Source organism: Nothoprocta perdicaria, unplaced genomic scaffold, assembly GCF_003342845.1.
Source record: "Nothoprocta perdicaria isolate Ctin4 unplaced genomic scaffold, notPer1 scaffold_109, whole genome shotgun sequence".
NCBI classification, from domain to species: Eukaryota; Metazoa; Chordata; class Aves; order Tinamiformes; family Tinamidae; genus Nothoprocta; species Nothoprocta perdicaria.
Genome location: NW_020454194.1, coordinates 217,568 through 237,179, shown reverse-complemented (window position 1 = coordinate 237,179; position 19,612 = coordinate 217,568). Strand labels below are relative to the sequence as shown.

Genomic DNA, 19,612 nt, shown 5'->3' with positions numbered 1-19,612 from the left:
GAGACAAAATATGCTTTCAGTCAGTTCAAGAGGACTCAGTTCTGAAACGTGCTTAATAATTTAGAGAACCAAACTTAAGTGTATGCTCTTTCTTCTTGCCAAAAGTTGCTAGAACCTACCAAGCTGCAATGCTTTATATGAAGAGTAGGTCACTAGTATTTTTCCCTTCCAACAAATGAAGGATGAAAAATTCAAACACAGATGGCAATGCCTTCATTGTTAGACTATTATTCTTTCGTATATGGAGTATGATTAAAAGTACGATGTCAAAGAGGGGTGTTTTTATGTTACAGGTATTTATTATTATTTGAGTTCGTTAACAAACGTATCATGTTGTGTATAAGAAAATCTAATTGAAATTATTAATTTCATGCTTTAGTTCTTACAGAAAAAACATTTCAAATATTCATCTCATATCATAGCAGAAATTGTAGTTACCACAAAATCATGTTTTAATGATTTTTTCCTTTTTTTCATCTTTTTTTTTTTCACAGTCACATGACACAATCAGCCACATTTGAAGACCCTCGAATAGAGAGCTGCCAAATCACCCCTCCAACCCCTCGGAAAGTGGAAATGAGGAGGGATCCAGTGCTAGGATTTGGTTTTGTGGCTGGTAGTGAAAAGCCAGTTGTTGTGCGCTCAGTAACACCAGGTATGTTTTCTCCATCTGATCCCAGAAGAAGTCTTGGTGCTTGTTAGTGTCAAACACTGTCTTGGACTGCCAAATGAGGGAATAGGTGTGGCCATATTACTAACAAAGTATAACAGCTTCTATTGTTCACCTCAAAGACAATGAATTTATTTSTGTTAAAAATTATTCTGCGTGTATATTGACTAAGGACTTAATCTACTAAAATTGTAGACATTTACAAATTTGAGTCCTGTTAAAATATTCAGGTGGAAAAGGTAATAATGAATATTAGGTAGGATTTTAAGCCTTAGATTATGGAGCAGTTTTCCTGCTTGCACTCATTTTTGGCTTTTATATAAATTCATTAACAAAAAGCAAATTTTAGCTTTCTCTCTGTTTTTCTCTCTGTTATGTTTTACATGGCTTTGATGCCACCTTCAYTGCGATTAAAATCAATGTTTTAAGGGGATGTACTAAGATGTGAGGTTAAAACATATGTATTCATCATTCTTTTTATCATCAGGTTCCCATGAGGAGACTTGGGTACCAATTTTTTTTTTTGAGAAAGAGGGTGGTGATGTTGATTCTTTCTGAATGTATACCTTTGTATAATGGTATTAGAAAAAAAAAATTCAAAAGTCTTAAATTTCCTGTATGTAGTGAAAAATAATGAGGTTTCTGTTTATGGGGTATCAGACCTGGGAATGCTCAGCCTTCTGAATAGGCTCTTGCTCTTTATGCTTCAAAGCTCAGATGTTATGTAAAATTGCCTTCCAGCTAAGGACAGGACTTTGACTTTGCTCCTATTCAATATGTTCTATAGAGCTCCCGTGGAGAGCAGAGAAGAGGCAAAATTGACTGTGTAAAATTCAGATGTCATTTACCCACGTGTATGCATTGATTATGTTTGTACTGCTTCCAGATGAAGTGAATGTTGTAACTAATATTTGAACTAGATTCACACTGTTCTTTTCTCCCAGGTTAGCTTTATTTATGCAGCCTTATGTTAAAGTTCAGTTTGGGAAAGGTGCTTATATCTGTTCCAAACAAACAGCAGGAAAGATGCATTCAGACTACATTCTTAAACATGGATCTATTTCCATTTACACTGCATTTGTGAATAAAGTTACCAAATGAAACAGAGGAAAAGGAACAGCATATGCCTGATTATTGAGTGAATTCTTTCTGGCACAGATAAATTTTGTTTTAAGACCTTAATTTTGCAGTGATARTTTTTTTAATAACATCACTGCAAAGACAAAAGGCTTATGCACACTTTTCGGCATTTAAACTCATGCTGGAAAGCAAAATATTTTGTGCATTTTATAAAATGTACACTTAATATGCATTTTAATAGTATCTGACTTCAAAGCACATGTATCTGATTATCTAGTTATACTAATTTGACAGTCTTTACCAAATTAGAAGTAGCAATATTTTTGGATGTATTACTAAAAATTCCTTTCACCAAGTGGAGAGAGTCCAGAGGAAAACAGGTTCAATGACTAAGATAAAGAAAACTTTCAGTCTTAATATGAAAAAAGGAGTTTTGTTTTACTAGACCAGAGAAGACTGAGAAGAGACCTGCAGACTGCCTTCAAATGTATATARAGTGATGCTTCAGAGAGAAGGGGAATAACATGGTGCTACTTTGGCAAAGACAAAAAGTCATGTTGCATCAAGGAGGATCAGGTCTAGACAAAAGGGATAAGACTTCTTAATTTGAACAATAGTTAAACAACAGGATGATCTACAGAGGTGGTGCCACAAGAAGATAAGGTAGATCAGGAATGAGTAAGGAATGGCCATAAAGGACGGGTTGGATGACCTATAGTCACTGTTTGGCTTATTTTTTCCTTTGTGATTAACCCAGAAAATTAARTCTTTATTTTTAGATACTTAAGTGTGATTTTAGAACCTAACCAGAAGAATTTTGTTAGAAACATATAAACCACTATCTTTCAAGGTTTTGCTAGTGAGGAAGTACTGTCATTATCAGAAAAGGTGTTAAGTGTTAAATATGCCACTAGTTGAAGGAAAAAAAAAAGCTCACACATAGCATTTGAAAAATAGGGTCTGTGCATTTACAATGGCCTACTAACTTGTGTCTTTTTTTTTTTTTTTTTTTTTATTTGTATGTAGGCGGCCCCTCTGAAGGAAAGCTTGTACTAGGAGATCAGATCATACTGATTAATGATGAGCCAGTCAGCACTGCTCCAAGGGAGAGAGTCATTGACCTTGTCAGGTACTTAATATCCTGTCATTTAAACTATGAGCCCTGTGCCTTATTGCCTGTGCAATCATTTGCTAATTTAGCAGTCTTGCCTTCACATGATGAAGAAAATAGAAAATAATGTTACTTTAGTTATAGTGAAGAATGGGAAATATTTTAGTAATGAAATGAGATGTCCTCATAAATATCCTCTGGGTAGCTGATATCAGAGCAGCTCCAAAATACTTGGGTATCAAAAGTGCAAGAATATTTGCCTTATATTCCTTTTTGGTACGGATTGCTGAAGGGATAATTTTTGGAGCAGGCAGCTCCAGTCACTGTTGCTCTATTACTTTTTTTTTTTTTTTCCCAGAAATAAAATTGTGTCACATGTCACAATAGAGAGTCAGGTCTGTTTGAGGAAGAAAAAACAAGTGGGATGATTTTGAGAATGGATAGATACATGTAAATGGTATGTGTAAACTGAAATATCTCGTGATAGAATTTGTCACATTTACCTCTTATCCCTTATCTGACCACCACTGAGAAGGTTTTTTTTCTGTCTTGTGTAACACCTGTAGTAGGTAGTGGAAGACATAGATTCCTCCCTTAGCCCTCTCAGGTTAAACAAGTCCCATTTCCATAGTCTCTTCTCCTCTTTCATGTGCTTAAGCCCTTCAGCCTTTTTAGAGGCGCTCAACCAGGTGCCTCTCAAGTTTGCCAATAGATGACTGTCAATGGCAGAGTCTAAAACTGGAGTCAGTGGTAAAGCTGCAGCCTCGTCAGGAGTCAACAGAAATAATCACTCAACCCGTTGGCTATGTTCTTGCTAGTGCAGCTCGGGATGCAGTTAAGTTTCACCACTAGGAGAGTACACTGTTATCTCATGTTCCATTTACAGTGCACCAAGCACTTTTTCTGTGRAGCTGCTGTCTGTTCCAGTCAGGCCTTACTTTGCAGCATTATTATGAGGTCCATTCATTCTAGGTTCAAGASCTGACATTTGTCTTCATGAATCTCATTTCCATTCTGTCAAATACTCCTCCAGCCTGTCTACATCCCTTTGAACAACAGACTTGAGTGTATTGCCTGCTCCTCCCAGTTTGTTGACACCTACAAATCTGTTGAAGATGCACTCTGTCCCACTGATCAGGKGGCTGATGAGGATGTTAAACAGTATTGACCCTAGTAAACAATAGTAAGAGTAATGACACCAGGAATCTGCTGCCAGTTGGACCTCAAACTGCCCTATTAGCCTCCAGTACAGCCAGTTTTCCACCCAAGTCATAGTCCACCTATCCAAAGTATAGCATCTCAATGGAGCTTTAATAGTACTATGGGAGACTGTGTTGAAGGCCTTGCTCAAGTTAGAGTAAACAACATCCATCCACTGCTCTTCCCATTTCCATGTGGCCAGATATCTTATTTCAGAAGGAAATCAAGTTGCTGAAGTATGATTTGCATCTTGTAAATTCATTCTCAGTGTTTCCAGATACCTTCCTGTCTTGTACCTGCATATGGTTTCCAGAGAGATTTATTTCATAATTTTCCCAGAACTGACATGAGCCTTGCTAAACTGTGGTTTCCTAGATCCTTTCACTTGCTATTTTGAAGACATGCATGACATTTGCTTTTCTGCAGTCTTCAGGAACCTCCCCAATCAGCATGACATTTCAAAGTCAGTAGAGACTCACAAAGACATTGGTCAGTTCCGTCATCATCCTTGCCTGTGTCCCATCCAGGCCCAGGGACTTGCTTGCATCCATCTTGCTAAGCAATCCCTTATCCAGTCTTCTTCTACGATGGGTAGTATATCTCTCCCCTCAGTTCTGCCACTAAGCCCAAAGGCTGAGGACGCTTAAAGCCCACCTTACCAGTGAAGACCAAAACAAATAAGGCATCTTGTACCTCAGCCTTTTCAGGGCCCTTCATTAAGTTGCTCATCACATTCAGCCAACAAACTCTTATTTTCCTTAGCTTTGCTTTGACTAATGTTGTGCCTATTCTTTTGTCACATCCAGACCAGTTTCAGTTCCAGCTGATCTTTGGCTTTGCTCACAACCTGCATGCCCAGGCAGCACTTCTTTTTTTCCCCTGGTCAGCCTGTCTTCACTTCTGTCTCCTGAGCAATGTCTCTGTGTACTGGGTCTCAGGCAAGACTTCCTTTGGRGTCAAGCTGGTTTCATGCTGTGCCTTTATACTTGCCTGCAGATCAGAGTGGGCCATTCTGGCATTTTGAGGAAACTCTCCTCGGAGAGCAACTAGTTTTACTGGACTCTTTTGCCTTTCAGTGCTGCTTCCCACAGGATCCTGCCTACCAGTTCTCTGAATGAGCTGAAACCTCCTCTTCAGCTTAGACTCCCTTTCCTTCTTTCCCTCGGGAATTAGCATTGTACCATTTCATGGTCACTGCAGCAAATCAATGAACAATTGATATTCCAATGCAATATGGTTTTCTGTGATTGTATTATCTCTTGCTGATTATGTATATTTCACATGCACAACATGAAGTGCTGAGGCTATTTTTACACAGTTTTTCTCTCAAATCTTTTTGTCTTTATAATTGCAGAAGTAGGGAGGAAAATTAATCTAGTTTCAAAATACAGACACAAAGACCAGAGGATATGAAAAAGAGAAAAAAAAAATGGATGAAATAGATGAGAAAATAAAAGATCCTGTTACTGCATATACATCACACTTTAACAAGCAGAGCAAGAGTTGAGAATTTTGAACAAAATGTAACATTTGTACACAAATGTTAAATGATAAGCCAGCCTTGAATGTTAAACATAGTTTTAGTGCAACACAGTATTTAATTGATTGCCAAAAAAAAAAAAACCCATTAGCAGGAAATTTACTTAGGAGAACAGTCATGCTTTCMATGTTAAAGGAAAAGAAAATGGAAAATTAAATTTCTGCTAGAGTCTGTTTTAATTCTGCCTCCCCTCCCCCCCAAGAAAAGATCAGATTGAGGAAAAGATTCAGAATTTCATTAAAAAATGTGTCTGAAACTGACAATAAAATAAGTAGATGCATTTTTTTCACATCAGTTTGTTTTGCTTCAGTATTCCTCCTGTTAGTTCATTATGAACTTTTTAAACTCACAGAGTTAAAAACAGTTAGACCATTTTTTTAAGAAAGACCCTTTCTTAAAAACTAGCAATTTTAATACATGAAAATGCTAGAAGATAAAAGGGAACACAAAACACAGAAATTTTCACATTATCTTTTTATTACTTCCTAATATTTTAACTCTGTAATYAGAGCATGCCTTTTTACTACTTATTACTGAAAGTAAACTTCCTTAAGCAGAAAATTGTATTAAAGCCATCTCTGCAGACTCCAAGTAATAATGAGCAGGAACCTGGTAAAAGAATATTTTGCCTATTTTTTTTACGATCTATTTTTAAGACTATTGTTATCCTAGGAGGTCTGAGGTCTAGAGATTATCAGGGTTATTCATTATAAATATCACCTGTAGGTCATTCTCTTCCATCTAATTCTTTTRGCCCTGCTTTAGTGGCAACACTTAATTAGCAGTTGAGTTGTCCTTTGAAAGCCAAGGTTGCAGAGATACAGTATGGTTTGCAGACAAATTACATAAACACTAATTATTTCTGGTAATGTTCAATGGCTTTTGCACTGTATTGTACTTTACTGAGCTATTTTCAAGCAGAAACTCAGGAGTCATATTTATGGTTTCCCTTAGAAAGACAGGTCACATTTATGAGAGTCACTGATAGCTGCATTACTAAGGTGTTGTATTCAAGAAGAAAGGTTACTGAAGTGGGGAAAAGAAGAAAAAAGTCCAATTTTGAAACTACGTCATTAAAATCAAGACATGTAGCAAGCAAACAATAATTCAATAAAAATTCAATAAAAAGATGCATTTATTTGAAGTATGGGCTCTTCAGCATTGTAGCAGGAGATCCTTATCTTCTTTTTATTGTATTCTCAGTACAGATTCTGTGATTTAAAGCTCTTCACATATATTTTATAATTAGTACTTGGAGATAACATTAATGTCATTTCACAGTATAGCAATATTTGCATATGTGAAGATGAGCATCAATGCAAAACTAACCTATAAAGTATATCATTGTATCAATTAAATGTTTCCAAATATTCAGATGTTCCTTTATTTCATTGTTACTGGTCATTTTAAAAATTCATCTTCACAGGTAAGAATAACTATAATCAACTCAAAATTCCTTTAAAAYACATGAAGAAATATATTTAATGTATAATCTGCTTCATAGTGTGCTTATAAGTAATCTCTACAACATGAATGTCTTATATGATGAYCTTAGATTGGAATAAGTATGCATTAGACTATCAAGATTTCAGTATCTTTAGAATGCCTTTATTTAGGAAGATGATACACAGATTCACTGGTTAGTCCCTGAAATAAAGTCTGGGTAAAGTAAAGTAGTGATACTTTGGTCATACTTCAATTAAAGTAGTTGTCTAGACTCCCTTTGCAACCTATGGGGAGAGACTGACACGTGAAAACAGTGATCCCCTCTGTCTTGGACACTTGTCTTATTTTRGAGTAAACCTCCTATGCATTGAGAATGGAAGGGGCATAGAAAACTTGCTTAGAATAGAAATCTGATTTCTAGGTTGCTAAATTAGGATAAAGTAATCCCATTCCTTGAAACTGTAAATTAGTGTTTGGCTTCCTGTGGAATTCCACTGAAAGACTTTAATTTCAAAGCTTGAACCGAAAATCATGAAATTCGTCAAGGGGTATACTTTCTTATTGGCTGTATTTTCTATTTAAGAGAAATGACTCAAAAAAAATCTGAAATAACTCTTGCTTTGGCAAGTAAAAGTCTTTTTGTCATGAAGGCGGAGGATTCTTTCAGTTTTACAGTAGCATTTCTGTTTTAATTTTGCGTTACTGTAAGACTAAAGAGAAAAAAAACCCTCAGGGTGTCAGGCTGCATATTGCGTTGTAAGTGCTGACATGGTTTTAATCATTACTGACCCTTCTCACCATTGCAGTGGATTTGCTGCTGTTGGACTCCATGTATTTCAGGGGACCAGCCTGCTGTGCTTTTGTCATTAGAGCTAAATGTAGAACAAAAATCAGCTCAGTGGCAGTGCCTGTCATCTTCCTTTTCCTAGAGAAGCTGTAAATATCAGTTTTCAAATGTAATTTCTACCTTCACATTTAAAGTATTTCACMTATTGGATCAAGCAGTTTTGGTGAATTTAGTATTAAAGACATTCTTTTTTAATCAACATTCCGAGTGAAAAAACAAGTATATTAAACTATTACCCATGAAACTGCTTAGCAGCTAAAAATCTCGAAACCTGCTTTCTCCTGAAATGGCACTCATGCACATGCAGATATTTTCATCTGAAGGAACTCAACAGTGCTTCTTCCAGTTCAGTATAATAAATCCAGCGGCTATAGCTTTCAAGCCTTGACACTGTGACCTAGTAGTTTTTTGTTGTTTATATACATATTGCTGAACAGAGAGACCAAATTCTCTATAGGTGGTAGGATTTTTACCAGTGACATCAATAGCTACTGAATCAGCTGGCCCAAGTGTAGAACCAGGAGTCAGAGTACAGGAATTCAATCCCTGGCTGACTCAAGGAATATTGTTGAATATATATCTTCTACTTTGGGGAGGGGAGGTGGTTTCTACAACATGTTAGAGCCAACTTAGGTAGTTTAAACTAACTAATTGCTGCAATCTAACTACAGAAACTCACATTCAGCCTTGTCTAATTTACACTTGTTCTTGGCTGCAGTCGTGAAGTGGCAGTGCTTTTAGACTTGAGCTAGTTTATTTAGAGCTAAATCAGATCTCTTTAAATTTTAGTCATTAATCAAGACAGATTTGAGCTCAATAGTTCAAATGTTGAGAATGGTCAGCACTTAATTTATAGGCTTAGTATTTAATTTATAAGCTTCTTTTCCAAGAAGATGGATACCAAGATGGTTTACCAAGATGGATGTCCAAGATGGATTAAAAAATATTATTATGAATTAATCCTTCCACATGATGGATTTCTTCTACACTGCATACTCTGCCATACCTGTTGATCCCACATTGTGCTTTGCACATCAAAGGATTGATGCACAGAAGCGTACACCACAGGATTGTTTCCTATAGGGATGATACCAGAAGGTACCTAAAAACATCATGTCCTGTGCTTGAGAGGGGAATGCAAAAGAAGAGTTGTCAAAATACAAACATCTCATGGTTTCTCTCTTCTGATTTCATTATCAGTTTCTTTTTGGATGCTATTTCCAAATCAATAAATGGTTATTTTGGAGAAGACAGCCTTCCACATCGTACTGTTGGTCCTTGAATATTCTGTGGCTGTGTAAATGCCTTGARCAGGTTCATACAGGACAGCTACACCTATCAAAGCAAGTGCCGTGATATGGAGCATTTTAATCATCAAAAAGAAGGAAACAAAGAGGAAAACAAAAAGACTGTGAGGGCTTCAGGAGCTTGTTTGGGTAGTGTTGCCTTCTGCAGAATGACTTCTAGCTTGGAGAAGAAATATGGACTGGTAGGAGAAGATCATGCTGTGAAATTAGGAATGGCAGAAAAGAGAGACCATAAAGRGTGAAGATGACAATGTGCACAAAAGTTACGGAGCACATCTGTCCTTGAAGGAGTGTGTAGATCAGGAAGTTTGCAGATCCCTCATGAAGCTGGTCGGTTGTCAACTGATTCAGTATGTGCACATCAGCTGCTGAAGCAGTTGCCATGGAAAACATTGCTATTATTGAGAAGATATGACTTGTGCAACGCTTGAGTTAAATCTGAGGCATTTCCAAGTACCTTGGTCTACCATCAAAGCTGTAGTCTTATTATTTGTATTTTTACACAATTCGTGACTACTGGGATGGACAYGATGTTTTCAGCAATTCTTAAACTGATTTTCTTAACAAAATATGGGCAATGGTAGTATCAGCATTCCCTTTTATCCTGAGACAGTGCTGGGCATGAATATCAAATAAATTAGCCAGGCATCTGTTATCTAAATAGCTTCTGAATGGCAGTGAAATGTGTTGTTAGGAGACTGAAAGGAAGATGACAGTATGAAGCAGAATTTATATTTACTATAAATTATACCCAAACACTGTGTTTTCTGAAATAGAGACAGCAAAAGGTGGTGTCATGAGCTAGGAGGCATAGATGAGCGTTTGATGGTTTTGCAGGTCATATCTGGAGGGTTGTAACTGCTGCAGGTACCTTGTGTCATGGAAAGCTGAAAAGATTATCTTCTGTTCAAGGAATGATGGTTTGGGGATGACAGTTTTATATGCACCAGAGCTTGTAGGAAGTTTAAAAGATAACTTCAAACTRTTGTGAGAGAAGGGTGAAAGGATTGTGACCGATTTGCAGTGTGTTTTGTATCTTCATGGATTTGAAATATTCTTTGAGTTTAACTGTTAGTTGCAGAATAGCTCCTGGCAGTGTCTGTCTGTATTTAAAAGGGTTCTGTGCATTTTGCAAAAACTCATTCTTCATCAAATTGGAGAAGACAAAATTAGCCATGTCTTCTTTAAAGCACAAGAAGAATGAACGGTGCAGAAATTAATAGCTTTTAAAATATTTTCACCCATGAAATTGGAAAAGAGGAAAGGAATAAATGGAGATCTAGGCCTTTCTCATGGAAAAGGAGATACCATTCTCATGGTATGGATTAAAAAATCTTGAAACTTGGCATGTTGAGAGTGTTTTCCCTGTGAAGGTAGGATTAGCAGTGTCTGAAGGGAGAAGGAAAATGAGAGAGAATCTGACTGGGAAACAGGTAAACCTCTCCTAAGAGCAGTGTCATGGAGAGGTATGGTAGCTTTCAGTCCTGTTGGCAGTGTACTGTGTAGTGGTCAGAGGGGATTTTCTGCCAGCTCTCTACTTAATGCAGTGACTCCTGTCTTGACYGCCTTGCTTTCTTACTCACTCACTTAAACCTCTGCATATTATTTCTCATCATGTTTTCAGGCTCCCTCTCTTTTTTTTGGTCAAGTTCACCATGCTGTGAAGGTGAAATCTGAAATCTGTAGTGGGAAGCTGATTCGGGAGTTCTTGAAGGCAGGAGGACCTTTCTGCTGCTCTCTGGCTTGTAGAGGCTCTGTTTTCCTGGCTTCCTGAAACTCAAGAGTTACTTTTTAGTAACGTATATGCTATTTACATACTAGACTCTATTTAATTTATCCAGTGAAATTTAATTTAGTGCCTTGTGAAGCTCTTTGTGTCCAGAAAGGCACGGCTTTTGAGTTTGAGGTGCTTCTCCCTCCTCCACTCCACTCCCTGAGGGTGCAGCTTCAATGATTTCTTCTGAACTTCTGTGTCATCTCACTGCTCAGACATTAATGTCTGTTAGTCAGCTTGCACAGGGGTGACAGTGCTTGACCTCRGTAGCTTATGGTTGCCTCTGTAGCTGGGAAATCATCAAAATGATATAGAGTTGAGAAGTATGTGCATGAATCCTACTCTGACAAAACTTTACTGGTCCAAACCTTCTTTTTGACTGCAAATGAAAAAGATGTCTAGACTTACTACCCAATCAGAAAGGTTTTATGAAGGCTGAATCGCCCTCAACAAAAAATTCTAAAACAGGTAGAAAAATAAAGAGCTAAAATAAGTTTAATTTTTAAAAATACCAAGTGCTTTAAATGGCAGTTTCACATGTGATAACTGACCAATGATAGTTTATTGCAAGCAGCATATGTAAAAGTGTGAGAGAAGCATAATTTGAGGTTCTGCAACAACTATAGGAGTCATGAGGTTTGATGACTACACTGAAGTCTTTGTTCCATATGTTGCCTTCCTGTTTAGKATTATTTTCTGTGCATCTTTATAATGTGTCTGAAATTTAAAAGGAAAATATCATGTTCCTAATTACTTAACAAGAATAGTAATTCTTGTTAACTCTTATTTTCAGAGGACAGTAAAAAATTAAAACTACTCATTAATGAGTTTACAGTCTGGTTTCTCTTTAATCCCTTATCTTATGTCATCATCCGCACTACTCCAGTTTTACGTGGAAATTACAATTTTGCAACTAAAAATGTGCCTTTGTTCTGTATTTTATCTGAAATACTTTTTTCATTTTTTTCAGTTTGTACTGAAAGCTGTTAATTAAATATTAGAACAAATGCTTTAGTAAAGATAGCATTTTTTTYCTTATAAAGTATTGAAGCAATTTCTTAGTGTTGTACACCAATTATAATCTTGTTACTCTGTCCAGCAGGCTTGTTCAGTTCATTAATAATTCATACAAACTGGCATGGGTTTAAAGAAGGAAATATATTACATAGTGACATAGGAGAGTGAAGGAAAGCTCAACAAACATTTTGTGCTGCAATATATCTCTTGGAGAATGAGAAGACTGTAGTATTTATGCTATTATATATGTAAGTTATCCTGAGAATATGTAATTTTTATGGCCATTTATTGGACAAACAGCATACCATAAGCACACAGTATGTCTTCTGCAAATGTGTATATGCATTTGCATATGTCCACATATATATGCAGAAAGAAGGGAATGTGATATATGAAGCCGTTATCATCATGGATTTGGGATGTATTCATTATTTAGAAATAATAGCATTTCTGAATTTATACATCTCCTTTAAATCAAAACTTTCTTATCATGACATTATGTGCAATTTGTACTTCCTATCTATTACAATAAAAGTTGCTTTAGAGAGTTCTAAAATATGTTATATTTCCTTTATCTGTTGCTAAAATTGTGATAAATAAAATGCAAATTCTGCAATGACGCTGATTCTTTCTGGTAGTAGAAACTCATGTCTCACTTCCATTTTACTAGAAAAATACATTTTACAGTAGTGAATGATGTGAACATAGATTTTTTTTAAACCCTTATCATTTGATAAACATAACTAATTTTACATTTTTTATAATGTTGATGTTCATAGAATATACAGATCTAGCTGCTCATATATGTTTGAATAGCTTATATTTTTGTAAAAATAACAAATATAGTAGATCTAATCTCCTGGGCTGTAACATAATGAGGTTTCATGAACATTTTTCCGAGGGAAAATAGATGTCAGTGGTATTTCCCATGGGAAATGCAGAAATAAGATATCCTTGGAGGCAGTGGGCCCCAAGAGAGACTGTGGGTGTCACTTGCCTTTTAGCAGTCAGGCAGCTCAAACTTCGCTGAGATGCTGGGGAGTTCAGAAAGAGAGTTGGGATGTTAGCATTATTCAAAGCATAATTGACACTTCAGCTGACGAACTAAAAGTATCAGTATTTTACAATATATTCTTCCAGTTGGAGCAAAATTAATATTAGGACAAGTCCCTGCCCTCCATTACCATGAAGCAAAACGGTCCTTTGCCTTTCTGGTGTTATGGTGGTGTACACAGGGGTGCAGTGGACCCCCTTGTAATCCTCAGTGTTTACTAGGGAACACTTTTGGAGGTTGTATGCTTTGGTAAGCTTCTGCTGGGGGTTATGAAAGCCAGGTTGCTGAGGCTGTCTTGCTGTCCAAATGCCCTGATGTCCATGAGGGACTTCCTGGGCAGGTTCTGCCCATTCAGGAGCTCTTTCTGTGCTTGCTGCTATGGACTGGAAAGAGATGAGCATGTGGCCCTTGTCATGGGGCAGATGTAGTGTGTGGCTCCAGCTCTCCAGGCTAAAATCAAGCACTGTGACAAGTAGCAGCACTGCCTAGCATTGCCTCACCATGCTTTCCCCAATGCCATTTGAGGGCACTGAAGGCTGCAGAAATCCTGTGCTTGCTACATAGGCCTGTTCTGATTCAGCAGCCGTGTAGACTCACTGTGCTGGAAGCTTTACCTAATAACAGATTGCTTCGTGGCATGGGCTGCTGTAGCCAGCTGAGCAGTTCTGGGCAATGCACTTTGAAGCATGTGGCCATGGCAAAAATCAAAGGTAAAACGGAAATATGCAGAAGGTAGAAGCAGGGATAGATAATCTGAGAGGAATATAGGGACTCTATCCAAACATGTAGAAACGGGGCTAGGAAGGCTGAAACCCATCTGGAGTTTAATCTGGTGAGGAATGTCAAGGACAACTAGAAGGGCTCTGGCAAGCACAGCAGTAGGCAAAGGCAGATGAGGGGAAATTTGGGCCACTGCTGAATAGGGCAGGGGCCCTTGTGTATTCAGTGATTTCCATGCTTCAGTCTTCACTAGTAAGACCATCTACAGGAATCTCAAATTCTTACCCTGAGAGAGAAGGGGAAGACTTACCATTGGTGAAGGAATTTCTGGTTAGGGCTTGTTTAAAAAAAGGTGGACCTGCATCAATCTATGGACCCTGGTGGGGTCCATGGAAAGCTAAAGTTGCCATCTGATGTCATTGAAAGGCCTCTCTTGATCATCTTTGAAAAATTCTGGCAGGTTGGAGAAGCGTCTGGCTGTAAGAAAGGAAATGTCTCTGCAGTCTTCAAAAAAGGCAAGAAAGAGGATCTGAGGAAGCTGATCAGCCTCATCTTGATCCCTGAAAAGGTGATGGAACAGCTAGTGCTTCTTTTCTAGGCACATGGACAAACAGYTGGTCAGGAATAGTCAACTTATAGGACTTATAGGACTTATAAAAGGGAAATCATGTTTAGTCAACTTGAGAACATTCTACACTGGAATGGACTCGCTAGGGAGATGAGGGGAGAACACTGGATTTTGTTTACTTTGATTTAAGTAGGCTTTTAACAGTCTCCTATAACATCCTCATAAGGAAGCTGAAGTATATACTTAGATGAGAAGATGGTGAAGTGGACTGAAAAACAGTTGAGTTCCAGGGCTAAAGGTTGTGATTAAAGGCACAAAACCTGGTCAAAGGCCAGGGTTTAGCAGTGTGCCTCAAGGGTCAAAATTGGTACAATGCTATTGAATTTATTGATTAATGATCTGGATAATGGGACCGAACACTCATTTAGCAAGCCTGCAGACGATACAAAACTGGAAGGATTGGCTGTTACACCAGAGGGCTGTGCTGCCATTCAGAGGGACCTGGACAGGCTAGTGAGATGGGCAGAAAGGAGCCTCATGAGGTTCAACAAGGACAAGTGCAGGGTGCTGCACCTGGGGAGGAGTAACCCCAGGCACCAGTGAAGGATGATGGCTGACCTGCTGCAGAGGAGCTSTGCAGAGAAGGACCAGGGGATCCTGGTGAATAACAAATTGAACATGAGTCAGCCCTGCACCCTCACACCAAAGAAAGCCAACAGTATCCTGAGCTGTATTGGAGCACTGACAGCAGGTGGAGGGAGGTGATCCTTCCTCTCTACTCAGCCCTCATGAGGCCATGCCTGGAGTACTGTGTCCACATCTGGGTTCTCCAGTTTAAGAGAGATATGGACCTACCAGAGTAACTCTAGCAAATGTCTATGAAGATGATGAAGCGTCTCTCATACGAGGAAAGCCCCAGAGAGTTGCGATTGTTGAGTTGAGTCTGGAGAAGAGAAGGCACAAGGCTCAATCTGTATGAATATCTGATCTGAAGGTGTGAAGAGCACAGAGTCAGASTCTTCTTAATGGTATCCAGTGATAGGATGAGAGGCAAGGAGCATAACTGAAGCACTGGCAGTTCCATCTGAACACAAAGAACTCTTCTGTTGTGAAGGTGACTGAGCACTGGGACAGGTTGTACAGAACGAGTTGGTAGAATCTCTCCTTGGAAACATTCAAAAGCCATCTGGACATGGTCCAGGGTAGCCTGCTCCAGGCTGGTGGGATTGGACTAGATGATCTTGAGAGGTCCCTTCCCAACCCCATTCATTCTCCGATTCTGCAATTGGAGAGAATTTGCTTGCATCTGGCATCTGTTAATTTTTTGCCAGCTTCACACATCTCCTTTGCCATGATGCACCTTTTCYATGCCAGCCTGTTCAGAGCTCTCTTGCAAATGATCTTGTTGGGGAGAAGACACTGTAGAAAATGGAATAGGTGCTATTTTTCCAGTAATAACTTGGCCAAGGTGGTTAGTAGATCCCAGGACTTACGAGATCAGAGTATCTAGAATCTCAGCTAAGGGGCTGTGTGAATAAAGGGAAAGGAGCCTTTGGAGAAAGCAACTCTTAAGATTGGGGAAGACTGGMCAACTCTCGTAAAGGGGTAGATGCCCGAGGAGCTGTTATTGTGGCTGTTCCTGTCTTGGTTCACACACCTGAAGCTCACCCTAGGGTAAAACTATCAGTAGCAGTCAAGAGGTATCGTTTCATACCTCAACTTGCCTCAAGTTAAATAATTCATTAAATCTGACCTTTCAGAATAGTGTGGTGTGTAACTGGTAGAATGAGTTGGATATAAAAAGAATGAGAATATCAAGTGGGAACAGACGGACAATATAAACTGGATATAAAACCACACAATGTCTGTAGTGCCATACAGGTATKCTAATAATTGGAGGTAGTTAAGGAAAAGTGGCAAAAATGAGCCAGAAAGTGGTCCCTTATGCGAGAGACATAAGAAATTCGATCTAATTGGATCGAGGTAAGAGTAATTGAGTTTGAATGTGAACCCCAGAATGAGGAAGAGCTTTGCTAGCAGACACGTGTTTGGTTTGGCAGAAAAATGCAGGCCAGCCCTAAGAAACTAGCGGTAGCYAGAAAAATTGAAGCAGAGGACAGAGTGTGTCTTCTGGGGAGAGGCAAATGTCCCATGGCACAGTCTCTAGAGGACTGCAGTCATTCTTCATTATTGCAGGTCTTTGAATGAAGACCTTGTGCATATTTGGAAATGTGCTGTAGCTGAAGTAGTAGGTATGACCTTTACAAAACACAGGTTAGGAGGCTAGTGTTTTGCAGAAAGGCAGATACAGATTTTGCCTTTGAGGTCGTTGAAATGCATAGGACTAATAACACTGTCCTATCTCATTGCAAAATTCTGATTCTAAGTAGCTTAAAAAGCTAAGTGTGCCTTTTGATTTGATATGGATGATTATCTGCAGTTAGACAACACTCAATGTGTGTTTCACTTTCCCAATAAGGTGGCAAATTCAGTATCCCTGTCTTACAGTGGTAGATTTATGCTTTTAGACTATTATTCATCACGATATATGCATGCGTTTACCATGATGGGGAGCATCTTCCAGGGCCTCGCTCATAGCTGGTGGTGAGATGTGGTAATMTTCTGTCTGTGCTCTCCTTCAGATATTGCAACCTCACCAGATATTGAGGCTATGTGGGACTTCTGACACTTCTTTTTTTTTTTTTTTTTTTTTTTTTTTTTTTTTTTTTTTTTTTTTTTTTTGGTATGCATTTGGTGCATTTGGGCTAGTAAGCCCTTTCTTTTTTGAGTGGAAGTGAAATGCAGCATGATTAGCACTTACTTTTCTGATACATAGTGCTGAGCACATAGTATTTTGCTGTGTCTGTATATTTCCTTCAATTTTTAATATGAGTTTTTGTTCTGCACTGACATTTGGGCAAGTCTTGGCAATTAAAATTCTGAATGTCAGGAGAAAAAAAAAACTGTGGAAAAGACTGTCAGAGAAGCCCTGATCTGATTTAGATTTACTCATTTAAGATATAGTTTTTAGTTGAGTAGCAGTTTACTTACAATAGAGATTAGTTATTCTTAATATCTAGACTAAAAAGAGCATCCTTTTACTAAAACATATTGTACAATACATTCACTAGCTCCTTTACAGTCCAGTTTTAAAATATCCTGATGATATACTTCATAGATTGCTTAGAGTGTGTTGAGTGAACAGTTAACTTTTAAAAAACTGTTGCAGTATGTGCTTATATGAGTGTTTGGTAGATGCTTCTGAACAATTAAATTGTTTCAAGCAAAACATAGTGCAATTTTGAATTTTCTGTATAGTATTCCTCTCATGACAGACTACCCACGATCTCCATACAAGTTTTTACTTCTGCTCCTGCTTTAGAGCAATAACAGTGAAGGAAAAAAGACTGTTGTCAAGACTGCTCATTTAGATATTTGAGGTACAAGGCAGAGTAACATGGCTTTCCCAGTAAGATGCAGTACTAGTTGCTGCTCATACTGCAGTAGCGATGCACAGATTTGTTACTGCAGGAAAGGGAACATTATTGTAAACATGGACTTTTTTAATCTACTTTACATTCTAGAGACAAACTTCCRTAACATTTTGGATAATAACATATTTGCCTTAATAATCTGTTTTTAATCAGTACTGTTATTGTAAACAGAGTAACAAAATGTGGCATTTTTCAATTATTAAAACAAGAAACAGTGGTAGTAATAGTACTCTTTCCTTGCTCTGCTAGTGCCTGATTTATTAAAATACCTGCCTATTAAACAGCCAGGTGAAAATAGAACAATTCTACAGCTTTGTGAATTATTTTTATTTGCTTGAGAAAAATGACAGGCTTGTTTTTGTAGACATGAAGAAAAACATCCATTTGACTTTTAGCTCAGAGACAGCTCTGAATTTACAATGTGATTGATAATCTATATGTTCACTCTGTAAACAAAGTGTCCATAACCTTAAAATACCAAAGTGCTTGCTCTGTGCTTTGTGGAAATGTTTAATTTTTGCTATCTCTATCTGGCAAGGAGTGTCTGCTTCTTTAAGGCTTTGTAAAGGTCCTTTAATCCTTTACAATCCTCCTTCCAGGAGGATTTGAGTCAGGATTTTAATGGGTTAACTCATGCATTACATGTAGCAGCTATACCTGGAGTCCACTGATTTATGGAAAACAGAGATGTCAGATCATCATAGCAGATAGCAGACAGTAAGAACTGATTTACCTGTCTGATTTGGGGAACCTTGGCAGTGCAAGGAGTTGTTTGCAACAGGCCATTCCCAGTGGCTCTCCGTTGCACCCTTTCCATTGCACATGTGTCCAGTTCATATCACTCTGCCTCATTCTCCCCCTCTTGGGGCCCCTTCTCATGATTTGAGTGCCTACTAAGAGCTTCATAAAGTAGCAGGTGAAAATCAGCTGCTTCTAATAGGCCACACTTGACTTTGAGGTCAATATCTATGGTATATGTTGTAAAATCAAAGAGGAGATGGGCAAGACACTGAAAGGGTATTTTACTGCGCTCTGCTTTATGGACTGGTACAAATGAAARTAAGTGGCATGTGGAAATAAATGAAACCAAGCACAGCTTTTAGAAAGTTTTGTAGAAGTAGACTTCACCTCAGTAGGATGGTCTCTGCACATGGTGGCTACCATTTTCTCATGGCTTCACCATCTGTCTGTCCTATTTCCACACCAGTGTCTCTRTTCAGATGCAAAGTGTTGTGGAGGACAGTGGAAATGCGCAGCTTGCAGCAGCAGCCTTCAACTTCTGTTTGTAGCTACAGGAGGAAAAATACAGTAACCATTTTTGATAGAATTACTGAAAAGCAGTCRGGATTTTTTTTCCTTGTATTTCTGTCATGCCCAAGTTAAACTGTTAGGCAGTTTTGTTATGGCAAGTAGCATTCATATGATTTTGTGGAAAGCCCAGTCGTATTTAAAAGAAAGAACCCAGTCCTGGTTGCAAAGAGTGGGTACAGTTGTGAATGCTGAAAGGCCAAAAATGAGAAAACCAAGAAAAAGATCCTCAATTTATCATATCTAGAATCATGAATTTTAAGTCATGGTAGACTTTGATGCACCATTATTTGATGGATGAATTCTGACAGTAGTGAAGTACGGTTTCTGATGTAAATCAATTAATGTGCTCTTTCCTGAGGCAGTATTACCATGAGAAGAGGTTTAAGGAGGAAGGAAGGAAGGAAGGAAGGAAGGAAGGAAGGAAGGAAGGAAGGAAGGAAGGAAGGAAGGAAGGAAGGAAGGAAGGAAGGAAG

At 38.2% G+C, this 19,612-nt stretch overlaps 1 protein-coding gene across 1 annotated transcript in view; it reads left to right on the top strand.

Moving 5' to 3' along the window:
- Nucleotides 1-498: 498 nt before the first annotated feature.
- Nucleotides 499-19,612, top strand: part of FRMPD4 (FERM and PDZ domain containing 4) — a 68,289-nt gene continuing 49,175 nt past the window's right edge. Inside the window, exons 1-2 of the mRNA XM_026047210.1 lie at nucleotides 499-655; nucleotides 2,777-2,879. Of these exons, the coding sequence (XP_025902995.1) occupies nucleotides 499-655; nucleotides 2,777-2,879 (260 nt within the window). The remainder of the gene's footprint in view (nucleotides 656-2,776; nucleotides 2,880-19,612) is intronic.